This window comes from Pseudochaenichthys georgianus, chromosome 12, assembly GCF_902827115.2.
Source record: "Pseudochaenichthys georgianus chromosome 12, fPseGeo1.2, whole genome shotgun sequence".
Taxonomy (NCBI): domain Eukaryota; kingdom Metazoa; phylum Chordata; class Actinopteri; order Perciformes; family Channichthyidae; genus Pseudochaenichthys; species Pseudochaenichthys georgianus.
Genome location: NC_047514.1, coordinates 1,201,827 through 1,223,838, shown reverse-complemented (window position 1 = coordinate 1,223,838; position 22,012 = coordinate 1,201,827). Strand labels below are relative to the sequence as shown.

Sequence of the window (22,012 nt, the reverse complement as noted above, 5' to 3'; positions counted from 1 at the left end):
TCGTCAGAGGGCGAAGGAGGACATGCAGGGCGAATTATTCCCCAACACATCTCAAAATATAAATAGAAAGAAACCAGCATTAGAGTCGGGTCTCGGGGTAGCAGTTCCAGCAGAGAGCCCCAAACTTTCTTTTCCCCTCATCAACCAGCTCTGACTGGGGGTCCCAAGGCGCTCCCAGGCCAGCGAAGAGATATAGTCCCTCCACCTGGTCCTAGGTCTACCCCTTGGTCTCTTCCCAGCTGGACGTGCCTGGAACACCTCCCTAGGGAGGCGCCCAGGTGGCATCCTAACTAGGTGCCCGAAAATGGTGGTAGAGTACCCACCTCGTATGCCTCTTCAAACATATCTAATAGAGGGGGGAGTAATTTGTCTGGAAACGATTTATAAATCTCTGTAGGGATCCCATCTGGTCCTGGTGTCTTCCCGCTTCCGACATTTCCTTAACAGTTAAATACTTATTGCACATATTAAACCTGGAACTAACAAAGCTTAAATTATTGCCTATAAAAACAACATTAAATAATCAGCTGCATTCATTTCTTACGGCTCTATCTGCAGCTTTTACAGAGTCATTTCTTATGAGTACATTTTCCCTCAGGCCAACAACAGCTTCAACAAAACTATTCCCCTCAAAGAGAAACCCAAACATGCCCTGTTGCCGTGAGAGACAAAGTGCAGAAGGAAACATCCATTGAACTCAGGTTGCTGCTCTGTGATGCTAGCTCAGATACTTGGCATCTCATCAGGGTGCAAGGTCATCAATGTTTGGGCTCAGGCTCTGGGCGGAGGAGACCCTCAGGATGGAGTGAAGGTGGCGTGCAATATACCGGCGGGCCAGAATTAGAAATTATCCTGCGGGCCGAAATGAAATCCACTAAATAGTCAACTGTTGTGTGTGTGCTGCTGGCCGAACATCTTGTGTTAGGTATCACATAGCAAGGTTCGGTCCCTTTTGAATATAAACTTAACACAAAAAGTAACTGTAGAATTGTTCATTTCTACTATTTAATTTCTACTCATGATTTTCATGCTGCTGCTGTAACGCAAACATTTCCCAATTTGGGATCAATAAAGTACGTCTCATCTTATTTCAAGCGTTGGGAAAGCGCGTTGTACGTGACTGTGTTCAGAAGACGATGCGTTGGAGATGTGCTTCATTCTCCATGTCTGCTTATTCTAAACTTAACACAAAAAATGTCTTTGGTAGATGATTTCTTTGCTGTAACAATGCTTCTCTGCAACACATCTTACACCGTTGGAAAGCCTGTTGATTTCCCTCACTAATGCTGCCATGTTTGTGAGGAACATGCATCTGAGGGATAAGCAGCAGAGCGGAGTATGTGGGCAGCGACAAATCTCCTCTAATGCCAAACAGCTTTCATTTGCTGTTGAATCTTGTTCGGTTGCTAAATATAATTCACATCTAAGAAGTCAGAGTATAAATGAAACACACTTCATGTTCCTCGTCTTGTGGTGCAGGATTCGGCAGAGGGATACGAACGGATCCTACGCTCTGTGTTTACTGCATGAAGGACAAGTCATGCATTATCGTATCGACCGGGACCGGACGAGCAAGCTCTCCATCCCCGACGGAAAGAAGTTTGACACCCTGTGGCAGGTACACGGATTCTCACATTTACACTCATTTCCATGTGGATTTTTTAACTATGAAACTAGGATTATGGGTTAAGTTTCCATGGTGGAGGTCTCAAGTGTTTCTCAGTGACGGCCACTCATTGGTGACGTCCTTATCTTGAGTCTCTGGTCCGTCTGCACGTCTAAATCGTAGGTTCCTAAAATGCACATTTCTTTGACACGAACATCCACCTTGTCCGTCAAAGGTCATGGTCACTGTGAGCTCTTAAAAAACATTTAAGGCATGGGTGAAATGTAACTAAGTACATTCACTTAAAGGTGGGGTAGGTAAGTTTGGAGAAACCGGCTCGAGATCGCTAGAATTTGAAAATACTAGACCGGAGAAAATCTGCCACTTCCTCACAGAGCCCCTCCTCCAACACACACGAAGGCGCACATGACCAATGAGGGCACGAGATAAGTTTGTGCCCCGATGGAAGGCTGACAGGCAGGTAGGCCATCCAATCCGTTTAGCCGTTGTACTTTTTACAGTATTACGGCTTCTACAGATGACATTTTTGTATGGATTTTTTGTCAAAGCACTTCAGATATTCATTGCTATCGGGATGTTAAGAGCATTCCATGGAATATAACAAAGTGTATCTCGAGCCGGTTTCTGAAACTTACCTACCCCACCTTTAAGTATTGTACCAAAAAATTTACAAGAACTTGTACGTTATTTCCGTATTTCCTTTAATGCCACTGTTTAATTCACCTCCACAACAGTCTAACAATATATTTTTGCAGAGTAAGTCACTATTTACTTCACAAATTAGTATTTTTGCAGAAAAAACACTTCATAAAATATGATAATTTGTTATAAATGAAACAAGTCAACAGTTTTTTATGTACAAAAGAAGCTTGGTCGATTGCTCAACTATAGCCAATTGAGGGATACATAATTGGAATCTTTAAACACAACATAAGTCATTTTCAAATGTATTTTGGAGTTCAAAATATTTGTATAATAATAGTTTTTTGGCCACATCTCAATAACTTGTGCTAATTCTGACAATACGATGCAAAGGTTTCATTGGATCAAGTGATGAAGAGCTGACATTTTGGACATTGATGAATTCATATTTATGACCGTGTGGAGCAACGGTAGCACCTGACTCCAGATCAGAAGGGTGTGTGTTCAGTTTACGTCAGGGTCAGAGGATCTGACCTTTATTTCTGGCCTTATTTTGAATACAGCGTGATGTCCTTTGTAAGATGCATACACAAAAGCCACATGTCTACGCCGTGTTGGACGGCAGTAGCTCCGTCTGTAGGGACTTTGCATGGAAGCCTCCCTTCGGGGGTCGTTATATATGATATCTGATATGTGCACTTCTCTCCTCTCCACAGCTGGTGGAGCACTACTCATACAAACCAGACGGCCTGCTGCGAGTGCTGACAGAGCCCTGCTCCAGACCTGAAGGAGACATGGGTACGAACACTCACAAACAAAGCAAAACACGTCTACAGAAAGAATAGAAGTGCACATGTATGCATTCTGACAACTGAGAGAGCAGGGATATATATTTCACGTTATTTATATTTCTCATCTGCCGTGTTATAGGGATGATCGGACGACCACCACTCCCCCGGGACCATCCTGGGATAACTTCTGCCTTTGTAAGTGTGTGTGTGGGTGTGTGTGTGTGTGTGTGTGTGTGTGTGTGTGTGTGTGTATTCTCATGGTCCTGTGCTTACAGTATACCTACAAAATAGGAAGTGAGGTCCACTCAGTTGATCACAAATGTGTGTCTGAAATGAGTTTGAAACATATATTTGTTTTTTTTGTATTCTATGTTTAATGAAAACAAGATTTCAACATAATATTATAATTATGTCAATTGTAAATCAGAATTTCCTTGCTGGAATCTGTTCCCACTGTAATGATCACATGGCTGACCCTAAAATGAACAGATCTCTCCGTGATAACCTCTGACTTTTCTGTTTTCAGCAAAATGCAGCCGGTGGACTCTTCAACAAAATCAAAACTCAACTTCCCATACCCGGTATCAAAAAGGTGCACACACACACACACACACACACACACACACACACACACACACACACACACACACACACACACACACACACACACACACACACACACACACACACACACACACACACACACCACACACACACACACACACACACACACACACACACACACACACACACACACACACACACACACACACACACACACACACACACACACACACACACACACACACACACACACACACACACACACACACACACACCTTCTGGCCACAGCAGCCTCCCTGGACGTGGTAAATTGCTAACTCATGTTCAGGACGGAGTAAGGACTCAGTCCTGCTCCAGTTTAGTGAGATTGGTGATCCTATGAATTCTTCTCTACCGCCACCCGCAGGTCAACATCTTCTCCTATCCAGCGAAACATCTTTTCGATGATAAGATGTATTGTAGTTTAGCTTTTAAGTTTACATCTCAAACCCAGTCAAATAAAATTCCCTTGTTCAATTTAACATCAAACAAAACCTGCTCAAAGCCTCAGCTGACACTCAGGCCCAATCCCAAACCGCCCCCTACACACTACCCCTACACACTACCCCTACACCCTACCCCTACACACTACACACTACCCCGACACCCTACACCTACACACTACCCCTACACCCTACCCCTCCACCCTACCCCTACATCTCCACACTAACCCTACACCCTACCCCGACACCCTACCCCTCCACCCTACCCCTACACACACTACCCCTACACCCTACCCCTACATCCTACCCCTACACACTACCCCCTACACACTACCCCTACACACTACCCCTACACACTAACCCCTACACACTACCCCTACACCCTACCCCCACATCCTACTCCTCCACCCTACCCCTAGACCCTACCCCTCCACACTACCCCTACACCCTACCCCTACATCCTACCCCTACACACTACCCCTCCACACTACCCCTACATCCTACCCCTACACACTACCCCTACACCCTACCCCTCCACACTACCCCTACACACTACCCCTCAGTTTGCGCGTTCGCACGGAGGGTCCGCCACATTAAGTGATGTTCCAAACCAACGAGTGTGGAGCGGTGTGGAGGGGGAGTGGGCTATCAAGCCATCAAACAGCGGCCGTTTCTCAGGCCCAATCCCAAACCACGCCCTACACCCTACCCCTACACACTCCCCCTCCGTGACGGGGTGATGGAGGGACTAAATACACCGGTCAGGTAGAGACCCACCTCCCGCTCCACACCGCTCCACACTCGTTGGTTTGGAACAGCACTTAATGTGGCGGAACCTCCGCGCGAAGGCGCAAACGGAGGGGTAGTGTGTAGGGCGTGGTTTGGGATTGGGCCTCGTTCAGCCTGAATAACACCGTTGGCCTGCTCTCTCTCTCTTCTTCTACCCATTAAATGCAGATGATGTCCTCTCTGCAGCCCCAGCACTGCCCTCAATGGCTCCTTACTGCAGGGTGATGGAGTGACATTTAACTCACTCATGTTGCACGTATTTGAGTGGCTTACATGAAGTTATGAACGAATCAAACCTGAAAGGGAACCAGAAATTCTCTTTATTTACCTATACAGTCATCGTCTATCACTATAATCAGATTGCAGGTTGTATTCCAGCAGTGCACCATGTACAGTATACGCTTTATGTTTTTCTCAAACATTGTCTCCTCTCATAACCTGACAGTCGGGCCGGGGGTCTCGACAAAGCACTTCAGATCTCAACCCGTATGAATCCAGCGTGCCGGATTACCCAGAAGCCGGCAAAGGTAAGCCAATTCAAAATATAGACTCGTTAGCGCACCTTAAAACGAAAGGAGCCTTTGTTCGGTTGCTAACGTGGTGTGATTAGACTTCTTAACACGCTCTCTTAAAGAGGCATGTCGAGAGGCCTCAGAAGCAGTTCAGTACTTCGGTGAATAAAACCACATTGCTCTGATCTACTCATCCGCTTAAACACCCTAAATAATTATAACACAACTGGCCCTTTCAATAGAACTCTTCAGAAAAAGGCAGAAGGAGTTTGATGCTGTTGAACTGCTGGAGAGCATTCAATCAGACGGGACACCTTACCGAGGCATTTAGTTGACTGAATTTAGCAGTAATTTGGTTTTATTCTTCTACCTCTTAAAGGTGGGGTAGGTAAGTTTGAGAAACCGGCTCGAGATTCACTTGTTGTTATATTCCATGGAATGCTCTTAACATCCCGATAGCAATGAATGTCTGAAGTGCTTTGACAAAAAATCCATAACAAAACATCACCTGCTGTGGAAGCCGTGGCGCTGTAAAAAGCTCGACCAATCATCTGCTTCGGCCCGGCTAAAGTAACTGGATGGCCGACCTGCCTGTCAGCCTTCCATCTGGGCACAAACTTATCTCGTGCCCTCATTGGTCATGTGCGTGTGTGTTGGAGGAGGGGCTCTGTGAGGAAGTGGCAGATTTTTTTCGGCTGTGTATTTTCAAATTCTAGCGCACTCGAGCTGCTTTCTCCATTCTTACCGACCCCACCTTTAAGACTGAGACATTGTCTATAGCCTAAAAGGGTGTAAAATAAATGTGGTGATGACAAATGGTGTAAAAGCTGATTAACAGACCAGTCAAATTTGACCAGGTACACCAAAGTAGAGAGTAGGAGAAACAAACACAACAGGAGGTTAAATAAAAGGTGTGTGTGGAGGGAGAAAGTCAATGTGGAGTCCAGGGGAAGTGGCACGGTGGCTGAAGGGAGGGAAAGAGACGCAGAATGGGACAGAACCAGGATAATGGTCGATGTGCATGCTGTCATTTCACTTTTTGTTTAACGATACAATATACGATACGATAAGACTTCTGGATTCAGCGGAGGAGAGGATTGTCTGGAGCTCAAAGGATGCTTCAGTTTGACTTTATTGAATCGAGGGCTTTTTGGAAGGCGATGAGAACGACCTTCTCTCGTGTGACCTGGTCCTTTCTCCCTCAGAGGCCATGCCCATGGACACAGACGTTTACGGGCCGTACGCAGACCCAGACGAGCTGAGGAGCTCCACAGTGGATCGAAGCCAGCTGTTCCTGGAGGACGGAGAACTGGGATCCGGGAACTTTGGGACTGTCATCAAGGGCACCTACATCATGAGGAAGTATGCTCAAACACGCAACGTCACACCGACATACACACAACACCACGCTGATGATCTTGGGGATAAAACTAGATACTGGCAAAGTTATTTACAGCAAGAAGTCAAGATAACATCTGCTGCAATCTCTAAAGATCATAGAATACAATGTACAGCTAATAACCAAATTAAATGGCCGACTCCAACATCCCATTGTCTTTGCTGGGATTTAAATAAGGCTCTGAATAATGATGTATACTTTTTGTAATCCCTTGCAGCAACTAGATCAGTGCAACTTACGGCCTCTTTTTGAGTTGTTACTCTAAATCAAATCAAATCAAATGTATCCAGCCCAATGTCACAAAACACGTCTGTCTCACAGATCAACACACATGAACGACAACATAAAAAGATACAATAAATTACAAGATAGGATGTAAAATACAAATAAAATAGATTTGAAATGGAATGAGGGTAGTGGTGGTCTAATGGATAGTGAGGTGGGCTGAAGATCAGAAGGTTGAGGGTGAGTTCAAATCCCGCCAGGAACACCACCACTAGTGTGCCCTTGAGTAAGGCACTTAGCTCTTAGTTACTCCAGGGAGAATGTCCCTGTAATCGGTCATTGTAAGTCGCTTTGGATAAAAGCGTCAGCTAAATGTAATGTAAATGAAATATACAATTAAATGAAATACAATTAGGTTAGATTAGATATACCTTATTCAACCAAAATTGGGAGATGTTTGTGTCACAGCAACTCGTTTATTATACATGTAGTAAATCAGATAAAGATACAGATGTACATGTTTTTCAAATATGAATTGAAACTTGTTTTGCTTGTTGTAATTACTCCGCCATCCCTTAACACTGACTTTAAATGGATCCTGCAGTGGAGGGTTGTATTAAAAAGACTGTAACTATACACCGTAAAAACTCGAAATCTTGCCAAGATTCGTTTAGTATCTAGTATCTTGATATAAGACAAAATAACTTAAGAAGTAACAATGCAGTGAGATATAGGGGCTTGTTTTTAGACAATGTTGTTAAGTCTCTTGAAATTATCTTATTTTGAGTTGTATCTCAGATTAAACAAGGTTTGTCAAGCTGCTGTGGTATTTGTAAAAGAAGGATCAGCTGGTTTCAAGAAATACAGCTTACTTGATTTTAGAAAAACACATTTTTATTGGAAAATCATCAGAAATTAGAAAAATGTTGAGCATTTTTTGCTTATTTCCATTCATGAATCTGGTAAAATAGTTCAAAATAAGTTCCCGCAACTAACTACAAGATCCCATTCATCTAAATATCCCACATTAATTCAAGAAAGCTAATTTTCACTTATTCTTTTGGCAGATTCTTCAACTTGTAACGAAAACAACTCGTTTTTTACATGATTTTGAGCAGCATTTTTTCCAGTGTCAACTTCAAAGTAAACTTATCTAGATTCTAAAAATGTGTATCTTGTGATCTGGTTTCTCTTCATGTTGCCTCTCTCACTTCCTAAATACCCTTCTTTGTAAAGATGGTTATAGAAACCGAAATCTATTGAAATGTGTTTAACTGTTATCTTGCTCGTACACAATATTTATAGAGTCAACAGAACAATGTGACAGAAGATATTTAGGATCAAAAATGATTTTATTTGGAAGAAAACCTGCCTTTCATGAAGCATATCCAGCCTGTACACCAACACTGAAACACATGAGCACAGACCACAGTTTAAAAAAGCAGAAATAGCAGAAATAGAGCTGACAGGAAATGCTCCGTTTTAGTTGAACACACAGTTAAGAGCAAAACAGTCAGATTCTGTAATAGCTTTCCCCCATGCCATCAGACTGCTGAATATTAAGTAGACCAGTAACATAGAGATTATATTATGCTGTGTAAAGCGCACATATTTTCTATATAGTATGTGTAAGGGAAACTTCTGCAGCAATGGAGAGTCAGGACTCAGAGAGACACGGGACGAGCAGGAGTTCTGATGTCAAACACGGATCTTTAATACAAGTATCGGCCGGAGAAATTCACATCACAAGTCACACAGTCAAAGGTTCTGACTGCCCGGGTGGGTTGCCATGTCAAATCTGCCGCGCCTCTCTCTCGATAGCCCTTTTAACTAGTTCAGAGAGAGTAAACAACATATTTGGGGAGATAGACTAAACAGCTGGGCACCCTGAATCACTTGCGTCTGACCCTTAATGGCCTCGAAGCCAGTGTTCCCACAGCCGTAAACCATTTTGTGACCGAGAGTTGAACTGGTTTATCAAGATAGCTGGAGCCTCCCATTAACAGAGCCTGGGTTGGTCGTAAATGTCAACACACAGAAAAGGTTAAATATCTTAGGAGTAAGACAGAATTATTCCCTCACTATTTTATTTATACGTATAGTAAGTCTTTATATTTTAAACGCACACTTTATCTTTAATTTTATCAGCACCAAGTCACTATTATTTATTTATATGTACAATTTTAGCAAGTTTTTATATTGTCCTGTTCCTGTAAGCCAGTACAACGAAATTTCGTTTTAATAGTACCCTCTGTGTCTTGTTGAAATGACAATAAAGTATGTCTATCTATCTAAGCTCACACACACTGTTATGAACATATAGGTTCACCTGCTGAATTAAAAACACAACAAATGAACCAAAGAAAGTGAAAACCATAAAGCAGGTTCCGGCAAAAAAGCTGATCCAAGTCTTAACTTTTATAAAGTGAGATTTTTTCATAAACGTGAGATTTTTTCATAAAAGTGAGATTTCTTTCCAGAAAAGTGAATTTTTTTTCAAAAAAGTTAGAAATATATAAAAAGCCAGGAATAAAAAAAAAGGTGAGATTTTGTGGGGGAAATGAGAATCTTTCTAAAATGTCCGATTTCTTTCTGAAAAAAATGAGATTTTTCAGAATTTAGAAAAAAACAAACAAAAGAAAAAGAAAATCTGAATTCGGAGAATATTTAAAAGAAGATGATTTAGGCTACGTGTGAAAAATAATAAGATCTCATAAAGCAGATTCAGGCTGTACGCGTATAGACGAACTCTTAAAGTATTATCCTACAGAACAGCACAGTTTACAGAGAAGAGATAACATCTGATCATTTACAACAAACACTAGATAACTATCTTGACGACACAGGTCGGTTCTTTGCAACGGGCGTTTATTATTGGCGTTTAATCTTAAAGCCTCCCTTCTTCCATTGAGAACTACAAGGATGTGGCTCAGTGGTTGGTGCGCTAAACTTCGAACCAGGGGTTAGCAAGTTCGAGTCCCACTGCAGTCAGCATGTCGTTGTGTCCCTGGGCAAGACACTTCACTCCAAATTGCTCTCGTGGGGATTGCCCACAGTACTGAATGTATGTAAGTCGCTTTGGATAAAAGCGTCTAACAACTGTAATGTACAACAACGAACAACGAGCAACATTATACATGTGCCAAACACATTAGCATAGTGTGATACAAATATATGAATACAAATAGGACATGACGAAAACATGAAACAAATACCTCGTTGGCCGCTTGTCGTGAAAGGAGATTCATTTCTGAATAACTTTATGTCACAGTGACAACTTTATGTCACGGACTGCAGCAGAGCTTCAATAAAGACATCAACCCACGTTGAGTTGTCCAGTGCATCACACAGCACTGGGCATGGGCATGAACATTAGTTCCTAGGCACAAGAAACAACAAGCACTTACGGTCACAATGTAGTTATCTGTCTGCATATTGGTGAAACGGTACGTCCACACAGCAGCTTTAGAAGAATCTTCCACCGCTTCCAACGCTTCTCTGCCCGTTGACTTTGAAAGGGGATGACGTCACTTTGCCTCGCTTTTCGCCGAACTGCATTGTGGGGGAGCGAAGCGAAGATTTCCAGGATTCAAAAGTTGAGCAATGTTCAACTTTTGAAGCTGAGCTGGAAGCGCCAGCCAATCAAACACGTTTATGCAAATCTGACAGTAGAAGCACTAGCCAATCAAACCGCGTGTAAGCAGGGAGAGCCAGACCGCAGTTCATTTCCTCATATTCCAAACGAGAAGTTACGGGAGCAAATCACCCGGTTCTTTACGACCAGAACTATTAACGGGATACAAACCGGAGGAACATCGCAAAAAATCCCCAAGCTTTCAGACACGCCTAGCTCCAAGATTTTTGAAAAGCTGCTGTGTGGACGTACCGTAACATATAAAACAAAAACATTTTTAATATGACATGAAATACAGGCTTTATTTATTGAATTGAACTTTGAAATAAATTATGTTATTCTTTTTAAATAAGGCAACTTTTTTACGTCATTTACAAACACTATATATGGTCTTTTTAGTTTACTGCTAACATTGTAATCCTGCTAGTAATCCCACATGTTTACTCCCCATGCCTGGTTGTTGATCGTTGTTTTAAACCCTCCCTGTGTGTTAGGACAAGGAAGTCAGTCGCAGTGAAAATCCTGAAGAATGATGACAACAACCAGTCGATGCACGAGGAGATGCTGCGAGAGGCCAACGTCATGAAGCAGCTGGACAACCCCTACATCGTGCGGATGATCGGGATCTGTGAGGCGGAGAGCCTGATGCTGGTGATGGAGCTCGCTGATCTGGGGCCGCTCAACAAGTTCCTGCAGAAACACAAGTACGTACTCCGAGAGGATCCTGATCATCCTCTGCAACAATCTATAACTCCAGAGAGGACAAAAGTACACACATCCTTCACTCAAGTAGAAGTACAGATACTCGTGTTTAAAAATAATCTGGTGAAAGTAGAAGTACTGACTAAACTTCTTTACTGAAGTCAAAGTAAAGAGGCTTTGAAGTGTACTTCAGTAGAAAGTACCCATAGCTAGCAGCTGCTTTAAAGAGTACCTGACCTCCCTTTATATCAATAGAACAATAATGTCATTGTTAGCTAATGAATGTTTCCATGCTGAACAACGGCAACATGACAACGTTTCCATTGGTCCCTCTTCTTTAGAGAAGACCAGGAAGTGATGGATACACGGATCGTGTTCCAACCAATAGGCACGCAGTGACTCTAAAGAATAATGACCACGCACCAACACACATTCAGACTAAAGGAACCAGCTGTTTGGAAAATGAGAGAAGTAGAAAGTACAGGTATTTGAGTTCAACATGTAAGAAGTAGAAAGTAGAGGTATTTGTGTTCAACATGTGAGAAGTAGAAAGTACAGGTATTTGTGTTCAACATGTAAGAAGTAGAAAGTACAGGTATTTGAGTTCAACATGTAAGAAGTAGAAAGTACAGGTATTTGAGTTCAACATGTAAGAAGTAGAAAGTACAGGTATTTGTGTTCAACATGTGAGAAGTAGAAAGTACAGGTATTTGTGTTCAACATGTAAGAAGTAGAAAGTACAGGTATTTGTGTTCAACATGTGAGAAGTAGAAAGTACAGGTATTTGGGTTCAACATGTAAGAAGTAGAAAGTACAGGTATTTGTGTTCAACATGTGAGAAGTAGAAAGTACAGGTATTTGGGTTCAACATGTAAGAAGTAGAAAGTACAGGTATTTGAGTTCAACATGTAAGAAGTAGAAAGTACAGGTATTTGTGTTCAACATGTGAGAAGTAGAAAGTACAGGTATTTGTGTTCAACATGTAAGAAGTAGAAAGTACAGGTATTTGAGTTCAACATGTAAGAAGTAGAAAGTACAGGTATTTGAGTTCAACATGTAAGAAGTAGAAAGTACAGGTATTTGGGTTCAACATGTAAGAAGTTATTGTAAAAAGTCGTCAGAAAAATAAGTAGTGGAGTAAATTACTGATACCAGAAAGATGTCCTTAAGTGCAGTAACGAAGTATTTGTACTCCACTACTTCCCAACTCTGGGAGTAACTAAGTACATTTACTCAAGTACTGTACTTAAGTACACATTTGAGGTGTTTTATGCTACTGTGTACTTCTACTCCACTACATGTATTTAATACCTTTAGTTACTTCACAGATCTGGATGAATGATGTGAAATATAACCAAGTGTTGAATCAGACTTTAGTTCCACCTGGAGTAAATCCACCAGCTACCCTGCAGTCTACAAAGTACTTCAGACTAGCTGCACCTTCACCAGCTTTGAGAACACTTTCATGATCAATCATTATAAAACATATCATATATATTATTCTGAAATGGACCAATCTGCACAATGACTACTTTTACTGTCGCTACGTCAACTATATTTTGATTATAATACTTTTCTACTTTTACTTGAGGAACATTTTGAATACAGGACTTTCACTGAAACAGAGTATTCCTGGTAAATCTACTTTTACTGAAGTACAATATCTGAGTACTTCTTCTACCTCTGCTAACTACAGTGCTAATAAAGTCAGAATAAGCACTTTTAATCTCCCAAGTTTAAAGGTTGATCCCTCTGAATCTTGAGTTCAGAATCTAAGGCAGCCAGCTTTATAATAAACGTTGAATTGATCCTAGGCAGACCACCGTAAAGAACATCACGGAGCTGGTGCACCAGGTCTCCATGGGGATGAAGTACCTGGAGGAGCATAACTTCGTGCACAGAGACCTCGCCGCCCGCAACGTGCTGCTCGTCACGCATCACTACGCCAAGATCAGCGACTTCGGACTCTCCAAAGCTGTGGGCGAGGACCAAAACTACTATAAGGTACTAAGGGGGGTGGGGGTTCAGATCATTTGTTTTGCATCAAGCATCAAGTCAATCCAGGCCCATGGATGCATATTCCATGGTCTATCAAAGCGAAATTGTTAAGTGGGGAAATATTACTAAGAACTATCCCAATAAGTTGCACAAGCTGACATTATAAAGCTGCTTTCTGAAAAATTGAATTGGAAATTACCAATAAATGTAGACGATAAATTGATGCCTCTGAGCTGCTCTAGCAATGCAGTATATTTCCACTTTAAAGGAAGTCTTGGTGAAGGTCAAACATGCAAATACCTCTTTCATCTCTGCATAAAAACAAATAAATACCAAGCATTGAAGTGACTGCAATATTTACAAGACCTTTTCTGTTTATTGTGTATTTGAGTTTGAAGAGAGCATGTTCGGGCCCAGCCCTATATAATTACTCTGTTTGCGATCATCGTCATATCACAAATATGTAATCCGAGGCTGCAAAATGACCAGTATAAAATGAAATCATTCCCACTGTGTCTCCTCCTCCCTCAGGCCAAAGGTCATGGCAAGTGGCCGGTGAAATGGTACGCTCCCGAGTGCATCAACTACTTAAAATTCTCTTCCAAAAGTGACGTGTGGAGCTTCGGGGTGCTCATGTGGGAGGGCTTCTCCTACGGACAGAAACCTTACAAGGTATGAACTAACGCAAGGCAACCAGAGACATGATGACGTACAGTTACTAACACAGTTACTAACACAGTTACTCACGCAGTTACTCACACAGTTACTAACGCAGTTACTCGCGCAGTTACTCACACAGTTACTCACACAGTTACTCACACAGTTACTCACACAGTTTTTATGGAAAGTGAACAGCAGGTGTGGGAAGAAGTATTCAGATGTTGTACTTGAGTAAAAGTAGAAGTACCAGAGTGTATGAATACTCTGTTACTAGTACAAGTACTGCATTGAAAATCTTACTTGAGTAAAAGTACAAAAGTATCGGCATCAAAATGTACCAAAAGTAGAATAATGCATAATAGCTCATGCCTAATTTATTCTTTCTTTAACAGCTGGTAAAGGTTTTTTTCTTTACTTTATAAACTGCTGCTGGATATTTTAACCTGTATTTAATGTATATGAAATAATTTACTTTTTTTTTGTTTTTGCTAAGAATCTGAATCTGTGAAGTAACGAAAGCTGTCAGATAAATATAGGAGTAAAAAGTACCATATTGGCTTCTAAAATGTAGAGAAGAAGTATTAAGTAGCATACAATGGAAATACTCAAGTAAAGTACCTACAAATTGTACTCAAGTACAGTACTTAAAAATGTACTTAGTTACTTAAAGTGCCAGTGAAGTGCATGTTTTTGCGCCAAAATGAAATGGCAGTTTCATTCCTTACATATCATTGTGCCTGTTCATGGCTAAAATAATTTTAATTATTGATTAATTAATTATGAAAAATTTAAAAATATTTTTTAATAATAACGGCCGTCTGAGCCTACCGGAAGTTGCAGACGATAGCGGCGGTGACGTCACAAGATGGGCCCAGTTGTGATTGTAAACATGGCGGAGACTTTGGAAAGTGATACAAGTGTGAGAGAAATGATTGATTTTGACAGTTTTTCTCGATTTAATTCCATTTCCTGCCTTTCTACAAATATATTAGGGACTATAGTGTTAACAAATCCAAGAAAAATGTGTAATGTACATAATGAGTGTGCACACTTATCTAGTATCCTATCCATGTGAACCTGTTTTATTTGTGATGACCTCACACCCTCACCCGGGAAGATGTTTTTCTTTAAATTGAAGTTAAAGGCATCAATCTGGTGCACTTTGAGGGCAACATTAAGAGATTTATGGATACAGCTCTCAACACTTATATCAAACATATATTTCAATAATCAAAAAACATTGGAAGGATTTCTTAACCTATTTTATACAACTAACATAGATGGAAATATTTGTTTACATAGATGACCAAACCAACTGAGATATCTTAGGCTACAGTTTACAATCTAATCACTCAGAGTCCTTTACCTCCCTGAGCTGACATTATCTCTCTCAGTCCAACAGGAGAGGACTCTCCCTCTTGAAACAGCTAATCTCCGTTAGCTCCGAGCTAGCACTAGATGCTAACAACAACCCTGTAACTCTCTCAGTCTCTCTTTCTCTCTCTCTCGAATCGACCAGTGGCCTTTATTTGTCATGAACAATCAACGAATCTACGAAACAATGACACCAGCCAGACTCACCTTCATCTTTTGGGAACAGAAACATCGCCACTTCGGCAGACTTGACATTACTACAGCCAGCGGCAATGCATCGCTTCCCGTGTTTTTCCTCCCTTTTTCTTCACTGTCGCCTCCATTGTCAGGTTTTCTCGATTGGCAATCACTTCCAGTCGACTCCGACACACTTTCCAGTAAAATACTCGCTCAAAAACTTTGATAAATTCGACTTTGAAACAGAGAAACAATACACTGTGATGAATGTAAACACTTCGGAGGCGACCATCTTGTGACGTCACGCAGTAGCTCGCAAGCCACGCCCACGAAGGCGGAGGTCAACTGCGGATTTCACGGCAGCAAATTCAAAACTCATCAAATTAGTTGCTATTCCAACATCTTTTGATATGGGTTTCAATGGACAATTTTGGTCATTACTATATGTATTAGCATAACAGATCATGCACAGGCGCACACTTCACGGGGTGAAGACTTCTGGTGAACAGTGCTATAATACGGCACTAGTTCTTAATTAAAATGGCATTTACACTTGAAGATGTTACACTTTGTTGTCAAACCCAGCATTATGAACTGAGACACAGGACACAGGACCTAAAAGCAGGACTCGAAAACAGTTGTCCAAAAATAGAATGTTGTTTAATAACAAAAACTAAATCGTACTTTCAAAAAATAGAAAGTAGTTAAATCACAAAAAATCAAAGTCGTACATCAAAACAAAACTCACTTGGCAAAAGGTATAGTGTACCCATGTTTGAAACATGGCTCTGGGGATGGCTATCCATCACTCCAACACTAAAGTCCAAAAATTATTAATTGCCATTAACTTTTGTACATTTAGAAAAAGAAAAAAAGCAATAAAAGAGAAGAAAAAAAAGCAAAAGGTATACATCTCAAAGTAAAGTGTCAGGAGTCAAAAGGCCCAGGTTCTCACCACATGGAACATAACGAACTGACAAGGGAACAAAGAAACACAAGGGCTATTTATAGGTGAGGATGATGGGCACAGGTGAAAACTATCAGGGCAGAGCAATCTCAAGGGCGGGAAACACACAAAGGCAGGAAATGTGGGATCTGGAATGAGAGGGAAGGATCACTTTCAAAATAAAAACAGGAAGTGACAAGATCAAAACACAAGACTAGAGTAAAAAACTTCACCTAACATAACTGTCGAGTCACAACAGCCACCAAGTCTGTTAAACACAGAAAACAACTTTATTTAACAATAAAAAAGTGTTGTTTCAAAACGTTTCAAACTACTGCACTTAAGTACGTGTTAAAATAGCAGCGTATTATGGCACTGTTGGCTTTCCATACAATAACGTACCGCAGCAGGATTTAAGAGCTGAAGATGTAAAAGTAAAATGGCTGCAGCTACATTTTGGACAGTTATTAATTCATATGTTTATAGTGTGTTCGTAGCTCAATTTAAATGTACACAAACGTAACAGATAACAAATAATAAACAGTGCAGGAAGGCGAAGAAAAAACCCACTGGGTTTATTTGAAGCCTCCATAATGAACACAAGATTCATATAAACCAATATTTTACATTTAATGGTGATGGTACACTAATAGAACAACTTATTATTTTTTTATAAAAACAAGAAAGGAAATATGAGTTTAAAAATTATGCAATATGACTTTTTTGTGTAAAATCTTCTCCTCATGTATGTAACGGGCATTGCACATGTTCTTGGCCTATTGTAACTTTAGTGTTATTTAATGAGCCATATGATGATTAATACTAAAAGAAACGTATATGAAACTATTCCAAGTCTTTTTAGGGTTGCTTTCCCCAATAATCTCCATATAGACTTTCTGCACTACTTTTTATTTTGTATTTTATTATATATGTTGCATTGTTGGAGGAGCTCAGGTCAGAATAATTTCATTGCCATTTCTACACTGTAGCTTTGTGCATATGACGATAAAAACCTTTGAATCTTGAACTTTGAATGTTTCCCCTGTTTTTAGGGAATGAAAGGAAATGAGGTGATGCAGAAGATTGAGAGCGGGGAACGTATGGACGCTCCGATGAACTGTCCGATGGAGATATATGAGCTCATGAGGACCTGCTGGACATACAAGTAAGAGCCAGAGCTCACACAGTATTAACCACCAATGTGTTTCATTCCATTTTATATATAGTGACAATAAACCCATCTACCAGAGAGGACTGATTACGCAGGAGAAATGCGGCTCCAAAATCAAGTAAAACAATAATGAAGGTTTTTTCACTTGTAATAAGTAAAACAAATCCGCCAGAAGAACAAGTGAAACCTAGCTTGGAAAGATTTCTTGAAATAATATGGGATATTTTGTTAAATGAGATTAGCTGGGGTAACTTATTTTGAACTCCCAGTATTAAAATAAAATGTGTTTTCTAAAATCAAATCAGATTTATTTATTGATCCAAAATGATAATGATAATAATAATAATAATAATAATAATACATTTAATTTGTAAAGCACCTTTCATTGCTAAAAGTAATCCCAAAATGCTACAAGGGGCGTAATAGAAAAAAAAGTGTAATCAGAGGCTGATCCATCTTTTCCAAATGCCACGGCAGTTACGCCAATAAGATGTTTCAAGAGTCTTTGACTTACTTACTTAAGATGCCTTTTTCTAAAAACAAGCCCTATATCTCACTGCATTGTTACTTCTACCAATAACCAACCAAGGTAAGCCCCGCCCACTGTATTCTTTGTGTTCGTTTTAACCAATCATCTCTCAGAGGGGCGTGGCCAGTAGCAGCTCATTAGCATTTAAAGCTACAGACACAGAATCAGCACTTTTGGCTGAAACAGAGGGGATTATGGGTAATGCTGCAATGAGACATGTTTTGTATATATCTGAGACCTGTAATATATTGATGAAAAACAGTATAATAGGGGACCTTTAAGACGTTTAGGTTATATCAAGTGTAAAGACAAATATACAAACATATTGCACAGCAACCTGCAGGTCCGCTGCAACTCTTACTACTTTTAAATCCAGGCTGAAGACTTTTCTTTTTGTCGCTGCTTTTAATTGAACTATTCACATCTTAAACTGCACTGTAACTTTTATCCATGTACTTTTTCTTGTAATGTTTAATTGAACTATTCATATTTTAGACTGCACTGTAACTTTTATCCATGTATTTTTCCTTAATGTTTATTTTATTAGCTTTTCTTTTTTAATGCTTAATGTCTTTCATTTTTTTTTTGTTAATCACTTTGAATTGCCTTGCGTTGAAAAGTGCTATATAAATAAACTTGCCTTGCCTTGCCTTGCCTAGCACTCCACTTTAAAAAATAATACACTGTAGTTTTTTTGTTGTTGTTTTTTTAGCTTTTAAGGTTACTGTATAGTTACAGTTGGTGTACATGCTTGTCTTTAGCATCCTTTTTTAATGCTAAATTATTTCTTAATAATACTTAATTTTCTGTATCCTTATATATTTATTTGTTTGCCTACTTTGCCACCGATTGTTTATGTTCGCAGCACCAGATACCAAAGCTAATTCCTTGTATGTGTAAACGTACCTGGCAATACACTTGATTGTGATTCTGATACTTGGCAAGATTTCCAGTTTTCACCGTGTTCGGAGGGCTCATGTCATTATTAATAACTACTTCCTGTCCTCGTGTGTTTTAGGGCAGATGAACGGCCTGGATTCACCGTTGTTGAGCCAAGACTACGAGAATTTTATTACGATATTGCACAGTGATTCTTCACGTGGAAGTTGATGCAAAGCTGTGGGTGATGAGGAAAAACTGCATTTAATCCTGATTATGTCTGGAGGTGGATATGAGTTATAAATGCTGTCTGTAAGATATTGACTCGAGGAATATCATTATGCAAATCACGTTTATTTTATTACTTCTCTTGTTCCTTCCTGAATGTAAACAATATGGAGGTTGTAATAAACATATGCAAGTCTCACTGATGTATGAACATTAATGTCTCAGCTAACAAACAAAATACTTATTTTTGTCAGTGAATGTCGATGATTTCCTGAATGAAGGTCTGATATACTCTTTACTCACTTATTAATTATTCCATGAATGCCTGTCAGTATTTTACAGTATATGAAAAAAGGTAGTGTCCTGGAAATGGATTTATTGATAGTAAAAAGACATGTAACGGTAGAGTTGCGTCAAAAAAAGGACAGAGCTTTTGTTCCACTTTAAAACACTAATGGGGAACAGGGAGATATGTCAGGACACATCCGATAATAACGTGGTTTATGGAAATGTCATGATAAGCTTAAGTTCAGAACAACCTAAGGAATACCAAGATGGATCTGGGTCACATGCCAACAACCAGAATAACTTGCAAACAAAATCCTCAACACATTTCTAATACAAAAGAAGAATTGTGATAATGAAAAGTGACATTATTCAACTCAATGTTATGGATCACTATCGGTGCCTCTGAGGTCAAATTTATATACACACTCAAAAGCAGGAAATGTGGCGCTACTCAAAAATGCTAATTGTAAAACATAAACATCTCTATAAGAAGTTGGTTGAAAATAAGTGGAGTTCTGCACCAACAGCCATTGATTTAGTAAAATGTGAAACACCTTCTGTCCGGAGAGCTGCAGCAGTGCGAACATGAATCATGTCTTAAACAAGTTAAGTTATTTGGGATGCTTTTTGTTGCCAAATGATGGCTTTAAAAACAAAGATTAGCATTATTTCTTCAAATGTAAATATAACAATCCCCGCTTTCGGACATGTTTGTGGTGCGTTTGTTGGTTTTCAAGGTGAGTCTATGCACATGTTTACAGTAGCAAGTCATCATGAGTGCAACAGCCTCAATAAAGAAGCAGCCTTTTTAAATGTGCATGCTCCAGGTTTCATGAAGGTTAAGTGCAAACTAACCAGCATACAGATATATCCTTGAGATTTGTTTTGATATACATTCTGGATACAACAGATACCTTTATATAGATCTATGCTTGTTACTTTGGGACACCTGGTTCAGATCTACAAAGGGTGAGCAAACTGGAGAAGATACATAAATGGGCGAAGCCTGCGAGCGAGTTCAGGCAGTCAACTCGAGCACCAATCGTACATTAACACGTGACGCAGCTCGTCCCTCTGACAACCAACCAAACACATTCTCCTAAACATGCCGCTCTATTGAAGCTGCCAGGTCTTCCTGCCTCTGCCTCGCCACATGTTGCTGCTGCTCGCCTGCCCCCCCACCACCCCAGCTTCCACCCCAGCTTCCACCTGTAGGCTCGGGGGATAGTTATCTAATCATCACTCAATGTTCTTTGTAAATCTGTGGAGTGATGAGGCCCGAGCCGAGACGCCAAACTCAAACTAGATGCTGTTTCTAATAAACATATTAAGAAACACGTGAGTTGTCTGACTGAATGACCACAACCCCGGGAAAAATACATTTGAATCTAAACAAACTTCCTGCATTTCTACACCAACAAACATCTTGGATTAAGTAAATAAACCTCTACATCCTGTCAACAACAAATCCAGTCAGGGTGGTGTGGGTCAGAGTTATTGTGGCGTGCGGCTCATTTGAATTCCTCTATTTATTCAGATTAAGAAATTAGGTTTGGTGACAGTTTCACCATTTTAAAATGCATAACACATACTTTTACTTTTGGTATTTAAAAGGTGGGGTAGGTAATTCACTTCAGAAACACTTGTTGTTATATTCCGTGGAATGCTCTTAACATCCCGATAGCAATGAATATCTTAAATGCTTTGACAACAAATCCATAAAAAAATGTCATCTGTAGAAGCCGTGATACTGTAAAAAGTACAACCAATCATCTGAGCCGGCCCGGCTAAACGGATTAGATGGCCTACCTGCCTGTCAGCCTTCCATCGGGGCACAAACTTATCTCGTGCCCTCATTGGTCATGTGCGCGTTCGTGTGTGTTGGAGGAGGGGCTCTATAAGGAAGTGGCAGATTTTCTCCGGTTGTGTATTTTCAAATTCTAGCGATCTCGAGCCGGTTTCTCAAACTTACCTACCCCACCTTTAAGTGTATTTTGATGCTAATACTTTTTACTTTTACTTAAAGGTGGGGTAAGTTAGTTTGAGAAACCGGCTCGAGATACACTTTTTGTTATATTCCATGGAATGCTCTTAACATCCCGATAGCAATGAAGGAGGGGCTCTGTAAGGAAGTGGCAGATTTTTTCCGGCTGTGTATTTTGAAATTCTAGCGCACTCAAGCTGGTTTCTCCAAAATGACCCCACCTTTAAGTTGGATTTTGTTTGCATAACTTTTACTTACTTTACTCTGAAGCGAGGGCATTATTATAATCTGATTTTGAATCTGAGATCTGAATAATTCCTTCTACTTTTAGAATATAAAGAACACACCTCTGTGTCCTTATTGGTAGATAATTTGGATACAACTCAGTCAGATATTTATTTTATGATGAGT

At 40.2% G+C, this 22,012-nt stretch overlaps 1 protein-coding gene across 2 annotated transcripts in view; it reads left to right on the top strand.

Annotated features, from left to right (window-relative positions):
- syk (spleen tyrosine kinase) overlaps positions 1 to 19,528 on the top strand; it is a 28,035-nt gene extending 8,507 nt beyond the window's left edge. For both annotated transcript variants that reach the window (XM_034095701.2, XM_034095700.2), the window contains 11 exons: positions 1,480 to 1,618; positions 2,986 to 3,067; positions 3,200 to 3,255; positions 3,587 to 3,652; positions 5,341 to 5,422; positions 6,613 to 6,769; positions 11,160 to 11,369; positions 13,182 to 13,371; positions 13,897 to 14,037; positions 17,575 to 17,687; positions 19,241 to 19,528. In XM_034095701.2, coding sequence (XP_033951592.1) covers positions 1,480 to 1,618; positions 2,986 to 3,067; positions 3,200 to 3,255; positions 3,587 to 3,652; positions 5,341 to 5,422; positions 6,613 to 6,769; positions 11,160 to 11,369; positions 13,182 to 13,371; positions 13,897 to 14,037; positions 17,575 to 17,687; positions 19,241 to 19,313 — 1,309 coding nt within the window. In that variant the 3' untranslated portion in view covers positions 19,314 to 19,528. The remainder of the gene's footprint in view (positions 1 to 1,479; positions 1,619 to 2,985; positions 3,068 to 3,199; positions 3,256 to 3,586; positions 3,653 to 5,340; positions 5,423 to 6,612; positions 6,770 to 11,159; positions 11,370 to 13,181; positions 13,372 to 13,896; positions 14,038 to 17,574; positions 17,688 to 19,240) is intronic.
- The last annotated feature ends 2,484 nt before the right edge of the window (positions 19,529 to 22,012 follow it).